The 21,606-nt window shown below is 36.4% G+C and overlaps 1 protein-coding gene and 1 long non-coding RNA gene across 5 annotated transcripts in view; one reads left to right on the forward strand and one right to left on the reverse strand.

The window, feature by feature from the left end:
* The window catches only part of DMXL2 (Dmx like 2), a 45,464-nt gene extending 25,553 nt beyond the window's left edge, over positions 1–19,911 (reverse strand). For all 4 annotated transcript variants that reach the window (XM_015872877.2, XM_015872875.2, XM_015872876.2 and 1 more), the window contains exons 1-17: positions 19,800–19,911; positions 13,663–13,788; positions 11,994–12,065; positions 11,452–11,530; positions 10,685–10,838; positions 9,927–9,993; positions 8,141–8,319; positions 7,250–7,433; positions 6,749–6,923; positions 5,639–5,875; positions 4,789–5,066; positions 3,890–4,586; positions 3,271–3,392; positions 2,954–3,043; positions 1,456–1,573; positions 790–909; positions 163–390 (exon numbers count right to left, since the gene is read on the reverse strand). In XM_015872877.2, coding sequence (XP_015728363.1) covers positions 163–390; positions 790–909; positions 1,456–1,573; positions 2,954–3,043; positions 3,271–3,392; positions 3,890–4,586; positions 4,789–5,066; positions 5,639–5,875; positions 6,749–6,923; positions 7,250–7,433; positions 8,141–8,319; positions 9,927–9,993; positions 10,685–10,838; positions 11,452–11,530; positions 11,994–12,065; positions 13,663–13,788; positions 19,800–19,886 — 3,013 coding nt within the window. In that variant the 5' untranslated portion in view covers positions 19,887–19,911. The remainder of the gene's footprint in view (positions 1–162; positions 391–789; positions 910–1,455; positions 1,574–2,953; positions 3,044–3,270; positions 3,393–3,889; positions 4,587–4,788; positions 5,067–5,638; positions 5,876–6,748; positions 6,924–7,249; positions 7,434–8,140; positions 8,320–9,926; positions 9,994–10,684; positions 10,839–11,451; positions 11,531–11,993; positions 12,066–13,662; positions 13,789–19,799) is intronic.
* On the forward strand, positions 9,935–20,537 carry LOC116653904. The gene is made up of 3 exons (XR_004308524.1): positions 9,935–10,023; positions 16,055–17,700; positions 19,543–20,537. It is a non-coding gene; the product is annotated as an uncharacterized LOC116653904 (long non-coding RNA).
* The last annotated feature ends 1,069 nt before the right edge of the window (positions 20,538–21,606 follow it).

Below are 21,606 nucleotides of genomic sequence, written 5' to 3' on the forward strand. Positions count from 1 at the left end.
ACGTGTTTCAGATTTGAAAGACATGGATGCAGAGGTGAGAGTGTTTTTAGTTCTGTGTTCCCTGTATTATTTAATCAAGAGAGCCACAGGGTTGGGGTTACTATCCTATAAGCCAGGTGGTAAATCAGTAGATCGTTTAGATAGAAAAATAGTTAAATTTACCTGCTGAAGGAGTTGCTCTTATTACTTCTACACCAACAGGAAGATCCAGTGGTTGGCTGTACACAAGTCTGGAGCTCAGAATGAGTTTACTAGCAGTCTGAAGATTAGCAATTGATGAAGATCGTGGAATGGGACTCACACCAGGTGATAAATCTGGAGAAGAATCTACAGTCTTCTGCTCAGGTACACTAAGCTTATTATCTGATAAAGTAGTTTCAGTTGGTTTTGCTATATTGAAAAAAAGTCATTGAAAACAGTTAAAAAATACCCTTGTTTATATGTTAGGGCAAAGCATGAATATGCTCTAATCACATGTTTTTCTTAGTTATGCTTCAGTTGAGAAGAAAATAATTATATCATATTTTGTCTGCTTTAGTTTCATTACAAATAATTTTATGCTAAGACTACTCATTTTAAGACATCCATAACATTCTGAAATACTGATAGTTTAAAGAATTCAATGATACATTACTTATCATTTCAATGTATTCTTATATTGTCAGTAGTATAGAACACAGCCAATGTTTGCATGGAACTTTACTCCTATTGCCTCTAAAACGGCAAGCTTTAAATTCATGACACATCATGATATTTAAAATAAACATCCATCTATAAGAAAATACTCACCTAAACAGGCTTGCACAGATTTGAGATGAAGATGCCACATCTGAAGCACAGAACAGCCAGTGCTATCTTTTTCAATTACTACCAAGTAGAACTTCTCTGAAAAAGGTGGTGGACGATATCCTGTAATTTAAACACATTAATGAACTATCATAAAGTTTCATTCAAAAATTGATTAAAAAAAAAACAACACAAAATCTGCAAAAAACAGAAAAGATTTTTCCTCTTTGAAATTGATTACAAAATGCTAAATACTAGTAATAACATTTAAATCAATATTTTGTTTGCTCAGACTTATAGAAGAATTAGTAAAATACAGAGACTAATTTACAGCCAGCCTGATAGATATGTCCATTTTATCACTTGTAACTACATATTAATTCAGGAAACATACTTCTGTTCTACTTTGTATGCATTTTAAAAGATACAGCATTTTGAAAAATGGATCTTATCATACAAGTTAAAATTTTTTACTCTAAGCAAACAGAATAACTATATTTAATACTGTTACCATGTAGGTGATGATTTATATAAGCAATGTCAGTCATTCAGTTCAGTGAATTCAACAGATTCTCCTTAAAATTGAATCTAATATGTGCCTGCTAAACTTTAGTACTGTTCAAGAACAGTTTTGGTATCTACTTCATAGTAATTATTTTTATGCTATACCTTGTGATGGTTGGAAAAATATCTCTGTTTCCTTCCCTTCCACATCTTCTTTTTGTGGTTTGTATCCCAAAATGAAGTCTTCTTGAAAGACATGAAGCAATTGAGTATTTGAGCCACACTGAAACATTGAGCAGTAGTAATGCTTTCAGAATGGTTTAACAACATTTTGTACTAAAATAGTTATTTTGTATAATCAGACTATTGATAAGGAAGGATCACTTTATAATGATGAAACCAAAATATTTTCTATTAGAAAAACAAAACATTTTCACCTCTACATTGAAACTAGCATGTTCTAGAACCTATTGTTTCTATGTTCAAGCAATTTTACTGAGATTTACCACACTAGACTAATTCTGTAATAATATTTTTGCTGCAAGTATTTAAAGATGATTTTTATTTTTTTAGATGTTGAATAAATGAGCATAGTAAAATATCATAGACTTCTACTACTCCTCTTCATTGGGAAGATGACTGCAATGAATTAAGAAATCTGCTAAAAAAAAAAAAGGTAGGAACCTCAGATACTCCCACTCTCATATCTTTCTTGCAAATAAAGAAAATGTGTCACCCAAAGAGAATCATGGCAAAATTTTCACATTCCTGAATATCTTCTTTTTCCAGAGAACTGTAGAACAATATCTTCCTCCATACATGTATTTTTAAAATCCTACCAGGATGAAATTAGCCAGAGCTAAGTGATTCAATATAAAAGGTGCATTTCTTAGAGCTTCATCAGATGGCCACTTCAGCCACTTCAACAGTGGCCAGGAACAAAGGAGGTAGTGAAAGGGTTACACAACATTTGTATTATGGGAAAGTATACAGTCACCACTGTGATCTGATCTCTAAGAAAACTGGATTCAGTGTCTTAGGAGACATTTTGTAAGCCTGAATTGAAGGTCCCATGTGATTAATACTTAAAAGACCTAGGAACTTTCTGAAGAATAGAGAAATGCTTACTTATATTTGTATAAGATACCTCCTTATCAAATAAAACATGATAAAAAAAAAAAATAGTCACAGGCTACTACCTAAAGAAACCAGCTCAGTAACTTCTATGAGTAACAAATCTGTTATTCAAAGTTATGATTCATTTTAAAAAGACTTAAGTTCTAGTTTTTATCTTTTGATGTTGCTGTTGTTTGTCCATCTGTTACTCTGAGTTTCCGAAAGTGACTGTTATTTTTTTTCCTTTAAATCATGATGGGGGTAAACCAGTCTTCGGTCAAGTTTATTTTAAACAAGATTCATGCCTAGAAAATACTGTTACACCCTATGGCAATGGGCTTTGAGATCCAAGCAGCTGAAAGTTGTCTCCTGAAAGTGTTCTGAAAGGTACTGAAAGGACCTCAACATTCATGGAAATTCATCACTATCATTATCACCATAAAGAAATGTCATTTTGTTTGTGTCTTTTCAACGGTTCAGGTTAATTAGCATACAAAGCTGTTAAACACCTTTATGTGATATCCGAAAGAATTAATTAATTATTTACTTTGTTGGTTATTGCGTCAAGTTCAATAATGCATCCAGGTCGAGCAGTAGATTGTTGGCTCACAATGTTAAACACTTCCCCGATAAGTTTCTGAAACAAAGCAAAATGAGATGAGTTAGTAGATTTTTCCTTCAGACAACAGAAATTACAACCATTTACAATAAAATGATTGGTTGTTTTTTTTAAATTAAGACCTTATATATGCAACAGCACAAAACTTGATGTGCAGAAATAAATGAAGACAAACCACTGGAGGAGAAAAAAAAGTTAATAAGTTTTATTTTGAAAATTTCAAGCCATCACTGCATAAAACTTACAGATGATTCTGGGTCAGACAGCTCATCCAGAAGCTTTCTTGCATCTACAACAGCTTGATAGAGCCTCAGGTTTTTGCCATCAGATGCAACAAAACAAGCACTAGCAGAGTTGCAGTATGTACCTGGTAGAAAAAAAGAAATTGTAGAGTTAAAGAAAAAATGGGCATCAAATAGTCTCAAGGAGTCATTTATATTCAACTTCAAAATATTTGAATGTTTTTAATAATGTTATATATATATAAATATATATAATATATATAAACTTAATATATATTTAATATATCAAATATATTATATATATTTAATATAAATATATATTAAAATATATAAACATATATTTTAATAATGTTTAATAATGTTTTTAATTCATATAAAATATTGAAGTGAAAGAAACCTAAGAAATTATGTGGATTAAAACACCAATATTTAAATTTCAAAATAAGCTTCTGCTCATTTATTTAACTAAAATTCCTCACAGAAGTTAAATAATTTAAGAAAGATTCCCCTTTTGTATATAAATATTGTTCATAAATGCAAAAAAACCCCAATAGTTTGCGTAATACAAATAAATTCTATGACTATCACTAATTCTACATGGGGTCATGCTAAGAGTACTTACCAAGGCAATAGCTGGGAATAAGTGTGGGGAGCCATGCTACGTTGGAGAAAGCGGAAGTATGAAGAGAGTTAATTCGGGCCAACTCAGACACTCCTCCAGTGTATGACAAAGGTCCTATTGGATCTACACGCCACAGAATCAACTCACTATAGATTGCATTTGGATCATGAAATGTTCGAGTTGCTGCATTTTTAAGTTGTTGCCGAGAAGAACCTTTCAGATGTTTACTAGGATCCATTACCCTGCTTATTCTGTCAGGGACATGAGAACTGTCTGATTCCGGAGTTAATAGAGCATTATGATGAGAAGATGTTAACAGTAATGGTAAAACAGAATGGCAAGCAAGATCATTAAGATGAAAACGGTGACCACAGTACCTAAATTTATGTGATACAGTTAGCACAGTAGTGAAAGCTGATTTATCAGCAAAAGTAACTGCCCACTGATTTAGGGATCCATCTATGTGCTTGGAAATCATCATTACTACGGGAGAAATTATATTCATGTTTGTACTGCTCTGATCAAAGCCTGGTCCTCTATTTTCTAGAGTTTTATCTGAAAAGTCCATTGTTTTCTGATGTACAGCATTACCGGTATCTTTTAATAAGACAGGGCAAGCATACATCATAATATTTTTGCTAAGGGAACTAGCATCTCCTGATGGAAATGCAACAGGAATCCTAGAAGAAAATGAAACCTGAAAGGGAAAAAAAATAAAATTAGAATATAAGAGCTCAATGCAAGTCCAAATAAATGTAAGTAAATTCATGAATAAGTTAAATATAAAGATAAAAATATTAAATATAAGTAAATTCATTCAGATGACCAGATTTAAATAGCAGGAACACAATGACTCCATTAGGATCATAAAAAATAAGCCAATTTCAAATATACAACACCTGAACTTGGCGAAAGATGCCTGGAGTGTATTCGTCTAAATACTTCACATGCCACAGTAAAAAGGTACCATCGACAGGATGAATAGTGAAAAGCATATCTGGATTTCTGTTCCATTCAGTTAGCAGTAGCTCAATTTTCCGATCTAACAAAACTGTTGGAAGAGGCATCCGTAGGCTTCCTCGTAGAGATGCTTTGGGGCTTCCATCTCGTTCTCCATCTTCATGTTCTGAAGAGCCTGTACCAGTCCCTGTCTCTGATTCTCTATCTATAGACAAGTCTGCAACAGAAAAAAATGTGTTTAATCCATTTCAAATGTTTCCCTACCATAGTTTCTAATCCAAACAACAAAATATTTTTAAATCTGTTGACAGCACTACCTCGTAAGAACATTCATGTAAACTAAGGGTAGAAATATCTGTCCGTACAACTCTCAGTTGCTCACACTAGACAGAGTGAGGTTTCATTCAAATGGAAGAATGTCCAACCCTCCTTAAAGCTTACCATCAATTTATGCTTCATTACTGACAATCAGTCTGTACGGTAAATCAAAAGCAAGTCTTAGTCTTAATTTCCTAACTATGAAGTATTTCCAAAACAGATATGAAAAACAAAGCAACCTTTCTTTTTCACTGTATAAATCATTATTGCCTTCCAACATGAGATTTTTCATTAAGTTTTTCATGTCACCCAATTATTAGAGGAGGCAAATATGTAGCTATATCTATTTATTTTAGATTAGTAATAAAATATTATCACTTCTGATTCCTCTGCTAAGTATTTCCATTAATTACTGCACTAAATAAATGTGTTTCCAAATTATTCTGGTGTATAGATCTCAAGACTACTAACCATGATCTAATTTCATGCGCAAACCTCTCTCTTTTTCTTCTTTTTCTTCTTGCTCTTCAACCTCAACATCCTCCAAATCTTCTTCTAGCTGTTGTTCAGAAAGTTTTCTTAGATGCTGCATAAATACTTCAATAGATGATGTAAAATTAAATTCCTTATTATTCAACCAGTGAACGACGAAGCCTCCATTGCCTTCATCTATATTAAAAGCTGTTCCAGCCAAAACAGACGGAATATCTGTGGACAGTTGTAAATAAATAAAAACTCCATACCTTAAAATTTATAGAAATGTATATGTACTTACATAAATACAAACACGAATTTCTTAATTGAATATTTAACTCATTTTTGGTAGAACATAATTTGTTTCTGTAAGTTTAGGAAAAGTAGGATTCAGATCAAGTTTCTACATATGAATCAAAAAAGGTAAGTTTAACATCAGTAAAGTAACAAAAAAAGTAATTGTGATGAGAATAGTAAATTTACTAGATCTAATTGCTCAGTTTCTTAAGTTGCAATGCTGCCACTTCACCTCCTGGCGTAAGGTAAAGTAGTAACTTTCATCTTTTTCTTCTACAAAAAACAAAGTGGTTTCATCCTAAAAAAGTATTGTACAACTTTTCTTCATTCTGTATATTCTGTAGTTAAAATACTTCATTTATCACATACTGTAGCCTCCCCAAACCCAGCAATCAAGCACTAAGCAGACTTGAAATTTAGGTTGTGAAGTTTCTTTTACCTTCTGATATGGAAAAATAAATTTAATTTAGATTTTTAAAATGCTGAAAGTTTTGGGCAACTGGCTATGGGTGGCCCCGCTTAAGCAGGGACATTGGACAAGATTGGCTCCAGAGATCTCTTTCAACCACAGCTATTTTGTAAGTCTGATTTTTTTGTAAAAAAAACCAACCAAACAGTAATTAAAATAACCAGACCAATTTACTTACAAAATTCTGTGCCAAATAAAAGACTTATGAAATAATATTCTTCCTATGAATACCTTGTACTCAAAGACACAGAACAAAGAACACGGACCTCAGACCCTTCTATTTATTTTTTCCATTCTGTGCAAGTATATTATTAAGAATTTGATAAATGGCTGTTTTTTACCTGTATTAGGGTTGATGCTTGCTGCTATGTGGAAGTGACCGAGTGCATTTGCGTGATGAGAAATGTGACGCTGAACTTCATGAGTACCCTGCTGATCTGGCAATACATCTGTGTGAGTAACGAGAACGGAAGATCTCCTTTGTCCTTTTCTCATATTTTTCAAGTGGTGAATTGTCTGGTACAATTAGAAAAAACAATTTAAGAAACACTAAAAAGATTAAGATATAATTGAATATTGATGTAAAACCTATGGCTTTAAGATTTCCTTTCCTGCTACAGAAAAAGCAGACTGAAATTTAAGAACGTGTAGCTTAGGTGCAGAACTACAAATCTCCTATTTCTTCAGCAATTAATAATATAGTTCTATAAATAATTCAAACTATTTTGCTACGCTTATAAGAATTAAATAATACACAATCTTAGAGTTCCACGGTTTAAATTTTCTATTAAATGTTTACAAGTTTTAAAAATCCTGAAATACAAAATTGACAAGTATTGTACCTCTAGTGCATGCTGTATTCTGTCTTTGTGCTTTCCAGATTGAGAAATGGTGCTGCTAATGCTGGAAGTGCTGGTTTCACATATCTGCTCACCAAGAAGAGTATCTTCTGGTAGCAGTGTCTCTGCCCACAGTCGACAGATGCCATCAAGACATGATGTGAGTAACACATTGCAGACTAAACCCCTAAAGAAAAACATATCAAAAATATTACCCAATATAGTTAAATTGTGAATAAAGACACAACAAAAATCAGGAGAATATGCAAGTTTTTAGCAGTCATCAGTACTTCATACAATTTTCTTCCTCTCCCTCAACTAAAGGTTTTATAGCAGTAATGATTTTCAACATACTGACAGATAAACTCATAAATTATTAGCAAAAGTGTATGTGAATGTGGAGTTGTTATTGTCTGATAAATGCAACAGTTATGATAAAACTGAAATTATGGAACTGACTAAGTTATTGTTTTGCTGGATAATGTGAAGAATATGTACATTTTTACTAAATCCTGAAAGGTGAATCAAGCAGTGAATTAAACTGCAGCATGTACAACAAGGTTCAGAAAAGATCTGATTTAGTGCTAACTGCATAAAGGAAAGTTTTATTTCCAATGTCATTACATCTGTCAAAACTTGAGAAGCTCAGACCATATTTTAGAATAAGTCTCTCGTATTAACGTGACTGTAATTGTTGTAATAAAAAATGGATGTCTTCATATATGTTGGATATGTTCAATTTCTTCAAAGTATAAGCAGCGAAACTGAACCATTTTCTCATGGTCAAACTTTAAGCAGTGCATTAAAAAACAAAATAATAAAAAAACCACAACAATTTGGTCAAATATTTGCTTTCTGATTTGTTGGTTGTTTTAAAAATTAAATCTTTCAAACCTGGGCATGTACTTGCTAATATTACGCCATGAAAATCCTGTCACTGCTCGAGGATGAGCTAAATAGGCAAATGAGAAGTTGGCAACCCCTGAGCATTTCTTCTTCTCTTCATTCTCTTGGGGCAGAAGAGATGACTTCCAACCAGTTATAGGATACCAAACCTTTAAGAGGCAATCATCCTAGGCAAAGCAGCAAAATAACATGGGATTAGCTAGCTATAAGTGATAAAGGTCACAAAAGAAAATACTAAAATGGCATGAGACTGCTGTTCAGTACCTTTCATGAATACTCAACCTACACCCTGGAACTATTTGCAGTTTTGCAGACAACCCATTCCTGAGACCAGAAATTTCATAGTCACCCTGGAACGAGTTGCAGGACTAAAAAAATATTCTGCTGGGAACACACCACTCCCAGAAGTAATTTTTCTTGCAGTCCATTTGTCCCCCTACATTCTTCTCAGTTCTTCCGTTTTCTGCATATCACCTATGTGTGCTTAAATCCTACATCCATTCCTCTACCAGAAACAGGCTGCCACTCACAGCGCAATATTAAACTCATTACAAGTCAATTTCTCCCTTAGGAAAATTTGTGCTTTAAGTCCCTGAGGGTTCCTATGCACAGGAAGCCTGATTTTTGTGGGAAGTACTATATCTGCTGAGTATAGGCACATGAATGATGAGTGGCTGCACAGTACAGCCTTCCCTCCACATGTGCTATCTTTCCAGTTTGATTGGCTGGATACTACTGATCTAGTTAATTGCAACAGAAGTGAAATGCAGTAATACTCCAAATGCTGGTAAGTGGGACTGGAGTAGGACTACACTGATTTGAACTAAGAGCAACATTACAAGTATGAGCACAGTACACTGTATACATTTGTGCAATACATCCTTGAATTTTAGGACTGGAAAGGGAGTGTGGATACGGAATAAACACATAAATTACAAATCTCTGGGAGCTCTTATTTCCTGTCAAACATGTCAAAAGCAGTATTTGACCAGACTCTGCAAGAAGGAAGTCTGAGAGACAGAACTGTTAAATATTATGATGAAAGTTGTGAATATTAAATGTAATATTTTTAAGGTGTCGTTACTAGGTTTTTAGTCTTAAAGTAATGACAGCTTGTGATTTTGTTGTCTTCTTTTGTAAGTCCAAGGAGATAAAGGTTTCTAAAATTCTCCTGTCATTTGACCAACATTAAGCACAAGCAATAAATGTCCAACTATCCAGACTCTGGAAACTTAAACAAGAGGGTAACATTAAAGAGAATTATTAGTTGAAAACTTAGTTTGAATAGAAATTTTACAAAAAATATGACAAATGGAATTAGAAGTTCAGAACTGATAACTGAACTCAGCCATCACTGTAAACAGAAAATCTTTTCTAATTTGTATGCTGATATGCAGGTTACACCTGCTTAAATGCTAATGTTTTTCATCATGATCTAATATTTACCCTAATTATTTCAAACAAAGGATGAAGAATTGTTTAAGCAAATCTGAAAGTTCATCTAAGTATACTTTATCTGTATCACTGTCACTGTATTTTCAGGTCAGTTCTGAAGTATTCAGTAACAGTAAACAGCCAAAGCAAATTTCTTGTTGAAATGCATGGAATTACATGCAAATATAGCATTACATAGGAGATGATTACTTAGCTCAAACTACAGTAGAATACGTGGCTATAGGACTATTCTATATTACTTATTTTCTTCCGTCAAACAAAACTGATGGCACGTAACTGAAGAACTTATCTAGTTTGTTGTTGCTTTTGTTGTTCTTACCTTCCCAGCTGTTGCAAAGTATTCACCATCAGGAGACCATGCCATCAAATGTACTGATACTGCAGTTCTAAAGAGCACAAGAGTAAAGTTTTAAAATGTAAGTAAAGTCTATTTATTCTACATTATTACCCCATGTGTATTTAGTTAATTCAGTGTTTGTTAATTAAACTATATTAGGATATTGCAGTTGTTGTTTTAAGCATACTTTAGATATAGCAGAAGCATAAGAAGTATTTGCAACAAGAAATCATGGTATTTAGCATTTTCATATAGTTTTATTTAGAGAAAAACAGCATGTTAAAAAATCAGTTGTTTTAAATATGGTAAGCCTAGGCTAAATCTAATGAGATCATGGAAGTGAAGTTTGTTTCACTTGCTCTTCCACTACCAGAGGCCAAAACAAATGATAGGAAGGCATCAAACAGCTCTCATCTTGATCAGCAATGCATGTCTGCTTGCTGCTGCTCCTCTGTCACATCCAGTATCTCAGCACAACTTTCAAAGGATGAGAAGACAGGGACAATTTATACATACTGCCAGGGCTTTAGTTAAACCTTTGATGTGGTTATCAGGTGACTGAAGGTCACTTGAAAAAAAGATTTTTTTTTTTTTTTTTGGAGTAACTTCCACAGTTTGAATTTTATGATATTTTAAGCTTATTTAAAAGCGTATTTTAAAATACAGCTTTGGAAAGAAGATAGGGCTGATATACAAGTTGACATTGCAATCTGTCTTAAAATGAGAACTGCCTCACTCACTTGCACTGCCAGACACATTTCCAGTCATTCAGAACAGGGAGAACTTTATCATCTTTCATCTGACTGTCAGGATCATCTTCATCTTCTTCTAGAATGTCATTGGAAGGTGGGGCCCAGAGTTGCAAATAGTCAGTTGCTGTCAGCAGCCTGTTACCTGAATGTGAGTAACATTGAAGACATGAAACCAAACTGATACATGCATAATGATGTTCAATGTCTATAATCATATTTTGATGAAAATAATTAAAAACAGGTTGAACGTTCAAATTTATGAAGTCCATTTTAAATATTATATGATTCAATCATATCATACACCTGTTTTTATCAAAACATTTTGTAATTATAATGCCTTTAAAGAAAAACAGTTAGGGTTTTGATGTTTTTTAGGATGACTTTGAATGACAGTTTTTAATTATGACCTTTGAAGATGCTAAACAGCCATTAATGTCTCAGATAATGCACACTGTTAGATATCTCTCCCTTGGTGGAGTTTTATTATAATTCAGCAATATGTTTAAAATATTATTTGTGGTAATTTAAGGCAGTTATCAGCTTAACACTGTGATTCCCAAACTAAAATCTTACATAAAGCACTCAAATACTTGGCATGGCATCTTCACAAATGCATTTTATTTGATGCTATGTTGCCAAGAATGGATCATCTAAAATGGCTGTATTCATGCTCCCACTTTATTTCAATAAAAGTATTTATTTTCAAGTTTTCTAACTACGAACACTAAACAAATGCATCACAAATTTCACATTACCTTGAGGATCCCAAGCTAGGTTGTAAGTCATAGAACTGAGAAAAAACTGCCCCGTTTTGAGCCACTGACACTTGAGCTGCTGCAGTTTAAAAAAAAGTAAAAATGAATTTTAACATCAATGCCAATGTCAGTATAGATACAACATGTCACAAAACCCACTTGTGAACACAATTAACACTTGATGCTTGGCCATGACTGTGCTATTTAAACTAGCTTGGCTGAGCTAGCTGGCTGATATACAAGCCCAAGTCCTATTACTGTATTATGGACCTGACACGTCAATTTAAAGGAATTTAAGCTGACTGCTTTGTCACTCTTGCATCAAATATTGTTGTGAACTTGAGAACACTGCAATCCCCAGTTCTGTTTGTACAGTGGAAGATCCTTCTCACCCATTATTATTCTTTTATTATTATTATCCATCATTACAGATGTTGTGAAATGTCTATCCATTAGTTTTTTGTGTGCCAATTTTATAAGTGACAGACATACTTTTCATTCAGAACCTAAAATGAATTACAATCATGAAATATAATACTTACACTATTTCTTTTATGAGAATTTATACCAAGTGGCTCAAAAATGCAAACAGCATTTCCATATGATGCTGCAATCTGGAAACAAAAAAGCAAACAAAAGACTCAAGATACAAGATTAGGAGAGAAGCCTAACTGCTCCACAGTCTTGGGTAGAATCTAGAGAATTTCCACATTATTACTTAAACGTACAGAAATTCAACAAGTAAAATGAATACAAATGTTATTCAGAGTAATATATACAAATACTTTCCATAGGAAGATCAGTAATGCAGTCCTTTGAACCAGTCCATCTATAAGATTTTAACTATAAGTATGGAAGATATTTTGTTCAGTGGGATGAGCACTGTCAATCAGATCTAATTCATAATTCTAAGGCAACTACTGTTAATGCATAAGGGAAAACTGATACTTCTGCTCGTTTTCTCTACTTTACAACTACCTAATGAATTAATTATGAGTGTCTGGGTCTCAGTGTGACCCCATGTTCCATTTTGTACCACTAAATAATAATTACTAGAAAAGGGAAAGAAATTTGATTCCATTTTGAATAGTTAAATACACTGTCATGGAAGACGAATAGTAATGGAATAACCGAAGTTCTTGTACCACTCAATTTTCTTCATCTGCTTGTTTTACAGAAACCTCCAGGTACACAATTGCCTTTATTATGAATATTCACACTACTCAAATGCTTAGAAGTACTTCTGACAAGCATTTAACTGTCTTCTTGTATAAAAAATTTTTAAAAGAACAGTTGCTTAATGTTCCTCACATTCTCTTCAACACAGAAATGAAGTAAATGTTTCACCACATTTCTTATGAAATCCTACTTCCTCTTCACATGGTGGGGAGAAAATTAAAATAAACACCAAACCAAAAAAGACTCAAGTTCAGAGTCCTGAATGCAGAACCCTGCAGAGGTTCACAGTGGTCTTGCAGAAGCCACCTGTACAAGATGGAATCTCTCTTCCCACTGGGCCTGCATGGCTGAAGTGCTGGGGCCTTTACAGCAAAAATTTGCCTGAATTGGTAACAGTGGAAGGCAAATACAATTGAAATGAAAAATTTGTGCTCAGTGCTCTACAATACTTCATAGAAAGTTTTCTTTCTTTTTCATGGCAATCTAGTCTGTGTGTAGCCACATAGCCAGTCAAGGGCCACACGTTTATGACAGCTCATATTGCAGCGCTTTGAAACACTGTAAATGTGCCTGAGCTTTTCTGAAAAAACACAGAATGTTCAATTTATTATTCTGCAGGACGCACAAACACCCATGTACGTATACATGAATTATTTATCCCTGTCCTGCTTTGCTATACACAAGCAGAAAATAATGGGAATCACAGAAGCAGGAATTTTAATACCATTACTATACTGCAACTAATATGTCTTTTGACATTTTGAGAGGCTTGGTATTACACGTATTGGAAAGGTATAAAATCCATTGTTACAATAGAACTCCTGCCTCCTCCCTGCTCCACAACTTTCAATTTTCAAAAAATGAACTGTAGTAAAACAATCCTCTGAATTGTGCTGAAAATCACAGACCAGTAAAAATCTTTGACATTTAATTAGCTCAGGAATAATATTAAAGTTTGTGTTTAATTGTCTCAGAATTCTTTTTTCTTTAGGCCTATATAGAAATGAAGAATAAAATAAAAACAATCCTTACCCTGCCTTGTTGCTGGGAGCACTCCACACAACTGACCTGAATGTTTCCATGTTTAGCACCAGGAATAATTTGTACACATTCAAAGTCATTTGCCAGAATAACAATGTCACAACCAGAACCATAGGCCTGCAATGGTATTTAAATGAAATACAAATTAAAATGTATTAAGAAACAAACACACAAGCAACTAAATCATTTAAAAAGTCAACCAAATCTTTATTAGAATTATGCTTATGAAATAAATGTAAAAATCTCAACTTAAACAAGTAGTGGAACTTATGTTGCTATGTAGGGAGTTCAATCCTCATCAACTTGGTAGCAACAGCAGGATAATCAACAAGTACAGATCAACTCCTAGGAGTTACTCTGCCTTTCAGATTAGGAACAATTATCAGGAGGGAAGAGGAATTTGAGCAGACAGTGCTAACATCTGAAGAATTTACAGTTGGGGATGGTTATGTCCTTCTATAAGTAGATGTGAACACACTGAGGTTTGACTGCTCTATGCGCCAAATGTGGAATACAATAATACCGTCTTCTTGCTTTAGAGTTCTATGCTTTTGCATTTATTGGACCGTGGAGTATAAGATGCATTGATAAATAATGTCAAATATCAGATGCTGACGGTATTATACTAAAAGCATTCATTCTACTGTCAGGAAAAAATAATAATCTCTGTGATGAGAAAATATGCATATTTTTAATCTTCTCTCCAGCATTTTGGGAAATGCAGGAAAATTCTGTTTGTCTGCAGTGACCACATTGCTAATTTCCACATTAGACTTTCCTGAAAAAAAAAGAAAGCAGAGCCTAAGGATGCTCCTGTCATGTAATGCTGCTGCTCCTGAATATCAGTGAAAGCCTATTTAATACTGGAACAATTGTACTCTTCTTGAATCATAAAGTTACACGGGTTATTTTTCAAGATCCAGGGGCAGAAGCATTGAGACAGAACTGATTTCAAAATGAAATAGGAAAGTATACCTTAAATTTTCCCAGGTTTAAATCCTGGTAAAAAGAACAGTAAGAAAACTTACTCTAAAACTTCAAGTCTGTGTGTTCTTTAACTTAAAAAAACCTATATTGAATTTAAGTAGAAGTTCTTTAAATTCATCCTGCTGCCACCATTCCTCCCCCTTTAAAAAGAATACCAAAGGTTGCTTTTCCACAAGGATCCCATTTCCGCACTTCTCTGGGTTTTAAAATAATGCTTGTTACAATACTGCAGAACAAAGATTTGTCTTGGGTACGTTGTATCTCATAGATAACAAACTACAATATAAACAATGTAACGATTCATAGTACAATAATAGATTGCAGCACTGTTTTTTTGGGCAGAATAAATACATATGTCTGCCAACCTTTCACCTGTCCTTGTGCACTAGAATAGTCTAAGCCCCATAATCACTCCAGAAGATCTGCTGCACCGAAGTACCACATTCAAGCAAAGAAATCCCTTTCTTTCATCAATCTACTAACAAGCTGCTTTAAAGTCATAGGACCTCTTTCCTTAAAGGAAGTTTTCCACTGATTGTAATACAGTAGACACAAATTTTATAGCAGTTGAATTAAGCAGGAATGTGTCTGTTCTCAGCAGTCAGTTCCAGACACTATAAAATCATTTTGTCAGTTTCACTTGCCCCTTGCATCTGTCACTATAATTTCTCAATTACTGAGGCCTAGTCCTGTCTTTTGAGGTCACTCATTTTAAAGGCTGTTTAGTGAGTATTTCTGTCAGTTTCCAAGATTAATGCCTGTTGCTGGTCACTGTAAGGTAGTGGTGTAGGAAAACCACTGGAACTAGAGAAGTCTAAAGGATCTCACAACCTCACATGTTCACTTCTGATCTTTTCCATGAGAAAAAGCAGATACTTAGACAGTAGGATTTTTTACTGTACCTCACATTAATTTCAATCTGATTTACAGACCTTTAAACTTCTTCTTGTGCTAACATTTCCCCAAGGCCTTGTGTTCCTTGCAATACAGAAAGCATTTAGCTTTTATTTTTATCAGTCACAGCTCTGAAAAAATGTGCTCCTCCAGCTGTCAAGCAGTTGGGCTTGCTAAAGAATCTCAACACGTGGCTCGTCAGACTTGTGGAATTCTGATGCTTGTTTCTAAGGGAAAGGATTGTGGGATTTCATATGAGAATATTGTGTCTCCCAGCTTGAGAACTGGCAAATATACAAAGAAAAATGTCAAGACTTGAGAAGTAGGACTGTGATAAAATGTTTTGCTATTAGTCTTCCTGGAGCCTAGAAAATCATTGTTTCTACAAATGACCTTTTTGCTACTACAATATTTAAAGTAAGTGGTTGTGCAAGTCCTTGGGAAGAAGCTATTAATGAAATGATTATTCTAACTTCCTCTCTTTTTTTATCTTTTTTAACAGCATCTACAGTTTCTTGCTACAGAGGATGTCTACCAGTACAGTCATTAACTGAGAATATGTTTATGGATTTTACAATCAGAAGATAGTTAGGGTCAATAACCACATTGCTTGCAAACACCTGGCTTTGTGAGCACTATTGTCACTGCTCTAAATACAAACTTTTCATATGGTCTTCTATAATGTGATCCCCTTGCTAAGTATTTATCTGAATGTGAAAGTACACATTGTACCCGTAGATGCAGCAATTAAATGTCCAAAGTAGTCTTGCAACCATGTAGTTGCATGCAAAAATTAGAACTGGGTACACAAAGTCTAGAATGAAAGATTTCCAAGGCCATGGCACAAAAATGAAGTAATGCAGTTTTGTCTTTCTGAGTCCTCAGACCTACAGCTGTTGTTCTGGGAAGCTCTGAGGAACTGATACTGAGGTATCAGTGTAATGCAAGCAGGAAGGAGGGGGGAACCAACTGCTAGAAGGTGGTTAGAGGGAGATTATTTCAGTAAGAAAATACCTTAAGCTCCTTTGTGTCTAGGCATTATTACACCCAGTCTGGAAGGGTACAAATTATTACAAAAGATGAATATAATAATTTCCAGAAAGTGGGAGCGAGAGAGACTTGAGATACTGAAGTAACTTCTAGCACTGAACAGAAAATCTTTCTGCTTTGTTGTTGCTCAACTTCTCATCTTGGATTTTGTTGCAAAACAAACTCCATGAGTGGTGTGCAAAGCTGGACAGTTTAGCAAACATTAACAAGTGGGGTGTGAAAGAAATGGAGGCTGTGCTATGAATGCCCACAGGAAAACAAAAGTAGGTCCAGGAGTTCCAATATTTTATTTACAATTCTAATATTCACCAGCAGTTGAATCTCATGCTTCAAAGGGTAAGCAATTAAAACAACAAAGATTAACCTTCAGGTTTTTGTCTCACTGTCTGCCTCGTAATTACTAACAAACTAATGGGCACAATTGAAAATGTTGTTTGATACATTAAGAAGAAAAAAAAAAGGCATTGGTCCACTTAAAGTAAGATCTTAAACTTTGTAAATACCTTATTTTTCTTCATTGTTGCTATTGATAATTTGACTTGAAAGAGATACAGACACGTGTCTCAGAAATAATACAGAGAAAGGAAAAGACTTCAACTTCAGTTATGCTTACTGTTGTTAAACATGTATGCCTGCATGTGTGTGTATAGCTGGTAATGGACAAACCAAAAGTGTTAATGCTTGTTATACTTTCCTGCACTGAAAGGTATTTCTATGTATCACCTTGTATTGTCCAAATTCAAGCTTCCCATTTGATTACTTTTATGAAGCATTTCTAATTATCTCGATATATTATCATGCTTATACTAGAACAGAACATGTTCTATAACATCAAACATTGTATAACATCAAATCCTCTTTTTAATTTCTTCTCTCATTCCTTAAGGGGACTTAACTAGAAGCCCCACCAAAGAATAGGAAAGTGCCATAAGAGTTATAATATTTAACAATAGTTCCTTATGAAGGTCTCAGCTGACAACATCTTCAAGGAGATCCTTTGTGTCAGCACAGAAATCTCTCCTGCCAGAAGAACAGTGGCCACAGAATTCGTAGCAATACTAATCATCTGCACAGCCTGATGGAAGGAATGGAAAACTGGTAAGCCAAGCAAAAAGGAAAGATGGAAAATAACATGCTGAGAGATACTGTAATGGATCAGCAGTGCAGGGGCCTTAGATAAACAGAGTTGTAAGCTGTTATTGAATGAAACCAGTGCAGCAAAACCACCCACACGGAATACCTGCCAACCTCCATTTCCAATGTCACTGGTAACTTTAAAGAGAAAATTAAATGGATTTGCAAAACTGCCAGAATGCAAGGATGACTTGCAGGATCCACAAGCAGCTAATAAGCTGTGGTTTGCCAATGTTTGCTCCAAATCTGAGCCCATTGAAATGAGCAACATCAAAGCCCTAATTGAATGCAGGAGTACCAGGCTTAGGGACTGATAATGTAGGACACTGCGCTAAGCTAAGTGAAACCAAACATTGTTTGAAAAATGGAGGTAGTTTACAATCTTTAAAAAACATACTGGCAGCAGGTTACTCTGCAATGTTCAGGTAATGAATACGTTTTCTGGTCAGTCAGGGTGTGCGAGTCATAAGACCCCTTTGCATAGCAGTCAACTCTGACCACCTGTAACTTCTGTACTCTGCTGTGTGAGACGTAGTTAGTGGTAACTGCTGAAAGAACACAAAGCCCTGCTCACAGCACTTTGGATAGTGTGCAGAATTACTAGCAGAATGACAAAAGAAAACTGTCATTTACTACTAAAACATAAACAACAAAAAAAACTACTAACTGGGAGGTCCTAGCATCTATTCCTTTGGATTCGTTTCACTTAATGGAGTCACCAATAACTGTTTCTTCTCAGCAAATTAAAAAGGTTTAATAGCAAAATTATTTATTTTCCCTTTCTTATGCTCCGAAAAACTAGATACCATTCACTTAAAGCCCTAAACAAGCACATTTATTAGGCAGAATGTATCATCTGTGCTCTGCCTAAACTGGCCTGGAATTTAAAAGCCTACAATCAAAACCAGAGAAGGGATAAAAAACAAAAAGGAAAGTTACAGCTGTGGATGTCCAGGAAGCGCATTCATTGTCATAACCCATCCCTGTAGTTCCTTCTTTAATACTTCCTTCTTGGACACAGCAGCCAGATGAGCAAGTGAGGTCTGTTATATGCAGCTCTATAGGTAAAACATGCTACTACAGTATTCTGCCTTTTTGTTTGTTAGTTTTGATAGAAAAACAAAACACGACGACTACAAGAGAAAATCACGATAGAAATTATTCGTGGTAAAGTCTTATGTGAGCTGTAATTTATATTATTATTCATTTTTTATGATATTAAAACTGTCATGAGAAAGAGCATCAAGTTGTCTTTTATTGTATAGACTCTTCAGATTGGTACAGCAAAAGGAAACACAATTCATATATGACTATGACTACATTATTATTGTGTAAATACCAAAAGAGGCCCTTTAATATCATCACGGCTGCACAGCAGCAAGACAAGGAAAGAAAAAGATGGCACCTTCTATTCCTTATGAATTTCAGCACTAGATATCAAAATCAGACATCTGTGTTAACCTGAAGCAGGCTCAAAACGCTGGACAGGTCAGCTGATGGCTGTCTTGGGCAAGAAATGATGCTCTACATCGTCTATTCGGTTTGTAGTTGAGTTAATATCTCGCAAACGTTGGTATGGAACCCAGCGAGACAACGTATTCACAGCCAGCGCGCACTGCTGGGATGCGGCGTGCCGAGCGCCGCAGCTGTGACCGCTCGCTACAATCCGACCAGCATAGGCTAAAGACGGGAAAACTGACGTGACCACAGACAGAAAACAAACAGCCCTTGGGTGATGAACGCGTTTATTGCGCAAGTTACCAGACTCCTGAAATGTACTTAACGTCTCTCTTTCTCTCCTTAAAGGGAGCAGCAGACGGAGCGAGCCGTGCATCAGCAGCAGCGGGCGGCCCCTACAGCCACGCACCGCCTGACCGAACCGAACCGAACCGCCCCCGCACGAAGGGGCTCGCAGTGCGGCGCTGCGGGCCGGGAGCTCCTCCGCCCGCCGCCCTCGCACGGCCCTAAACCCGCAGGCAGCCCCAGCAGGTTAATCCCCTCCGGTCCCTCCCACGGCTTCCATCGGGCCTACAAACCGCCCTCCCCATCCCCCCCCACCTTACCGTGAAGGGGATGTCCTCGACGCTGCCCACGGAGTAGCAGTTATCCCCGGGGTTGACGGCGCCCGTGAGCACCTGGTGGAGATGCATCGCGCCCGTTCGCCCGGGGACGAGATAAACGACACCCGGATGGCGCCGCGCTCCCGCACGGGCCCGGGCCCGGCCCTGCCCGCTGCCACCGCTGTGAGCGCGAGAGAGGGAATCGGGAAAGGCGGAGTTGGGGGGGGGGAGGAACGGGGAGAGGCGGCGCAAGCGCCGGGCAGCGCTGGGATCAGGTGAGGAGCGCGCAGGAGCACGAGCGGCAGCCGCTGGGACAGCAATGATGCGCGAGACCGAGGGAGGATGGATCGGACTTGGGGGGGGGGAGGCGCGTGCACCATCGCGCGGGGCACCTGAATGTACAACGGGGCGGGGGGAACGCTGGGTTCGTGAGCCGCAAGGACCGCTCTGTGCTGGCCAGAAGCTGACGGTCCTGAGTCGTGAATATTCACTTGTGATGGTGAGAACACTATTAATGGTCGGTAGTCAAACCGCTAGGCGAGGTGTGAGGGCTGTCTCGCTTTGGAAACATAGTTGCAACCTCGCTAAGAGTAACGCGAGGCTTTGGCTGTTGTGTCTGTGGGAGCTGCGCGGCGCTGGAACCTGGTGAACGTGTCTGTGTCAGAGGTGTGCAAAAGGCTGAGTGTTGGTTGGGGGGGTTCCAAAATTCAGTGGGAATAAAGGTACTCTGTATGCAGCATCCATCATATAAGGAACGTCCTTTGGTGTTTGTCGGTAAGGTTCTCCTGCAGTTGTGCTGGTGGTTATGGACAGCACAAAGATCAACCTCTGAGCTTCCATGTTTCTGACTAACCTTCCACACACAACGTATGCTCACTTACAACTTGTTATTATGAATGCAGCAGGACTTAGAGGCAAAACCGGTGTATTTTTGGAAACCTATGGAACTCAACCCAACTAATAGATGAAAAAATATGTAGCTTTTGAACAGATAGTTAGCAGAGGTAGCCATGGTACTAAATGGTATGGGAGAACAGTATGATCCCATCTGGTTTTTTTAGCATGGAGTCTTAAGTGATCACTTCAGTCTTCTTGGGTGACAGATACAATTGGTGGGAGTTTAGTTTTCAGCCCAGTCTTCTGCTACCAATCCAGACTAACAGTACCAGTAACTTCTGGCCATGCCAACTGTGAGAAAGACTTCTATCTTGCTTGGGTTGTTGAGAAACTTTTTAGTGTTTGACTTACGTGGTTCTCTAATTCCACTGGGACTTTGTTCTGGGACAGATAATACGTGTTATTCTGAAGCAGGTAAGATTCCTCTTTAAAGTGGAAATAACACCAGATTAAGGCTTTCCTAGTAAAATACTGTATTTGTGGTTGTGGAAACCTATAGATATGGTCAGCTCTGTGTGCAGACCCTTGAGCAAGAATTGTTCTGCAAGTACCTGCAGATGAGGCCTTTACATTCTTCCTGAAAACAAGTGTTTCCATTTGAGTTTTGCTGACAAATCAAGTTTTATTTACCTTTGTTGATTCATCCTTTTTTATGACTTAAATCCATCATATTGAAGTAGTTTTCAGTGTGTATAGCAGTGATCATTTTGCACAAGAGAACAAAGCAGTCATATTTTATTCCCTTCTACTCCTTCTCACTGAGAAACTAAAATATATTAAAAGAAACACAAAACATAGAGGCCTTCATTCCATTTTTTTCTTGTTTTTCTTCTTCTTCTTTTTTTTTTTTTCCTTCTTTCTAGCTTGCTGCCTTGTTCAGTTACTTCTTTTTAGGGTTATAGAGAAAGATGTC

Source organism: Coturnix japonica, chromosome 10 (assembly GCF_001577835.2).
Source record: "Coturnix japonica isolate 7356 chromosome 10, Coturnix japonica 2.1, whole genome shotgun sequence".
NCBI classification, from domain to species: Eukaryota; Metazoa; Chordata; class Aves; order Galliformes; family Phasianidae; genus Coturnix; species Coturnix japonica.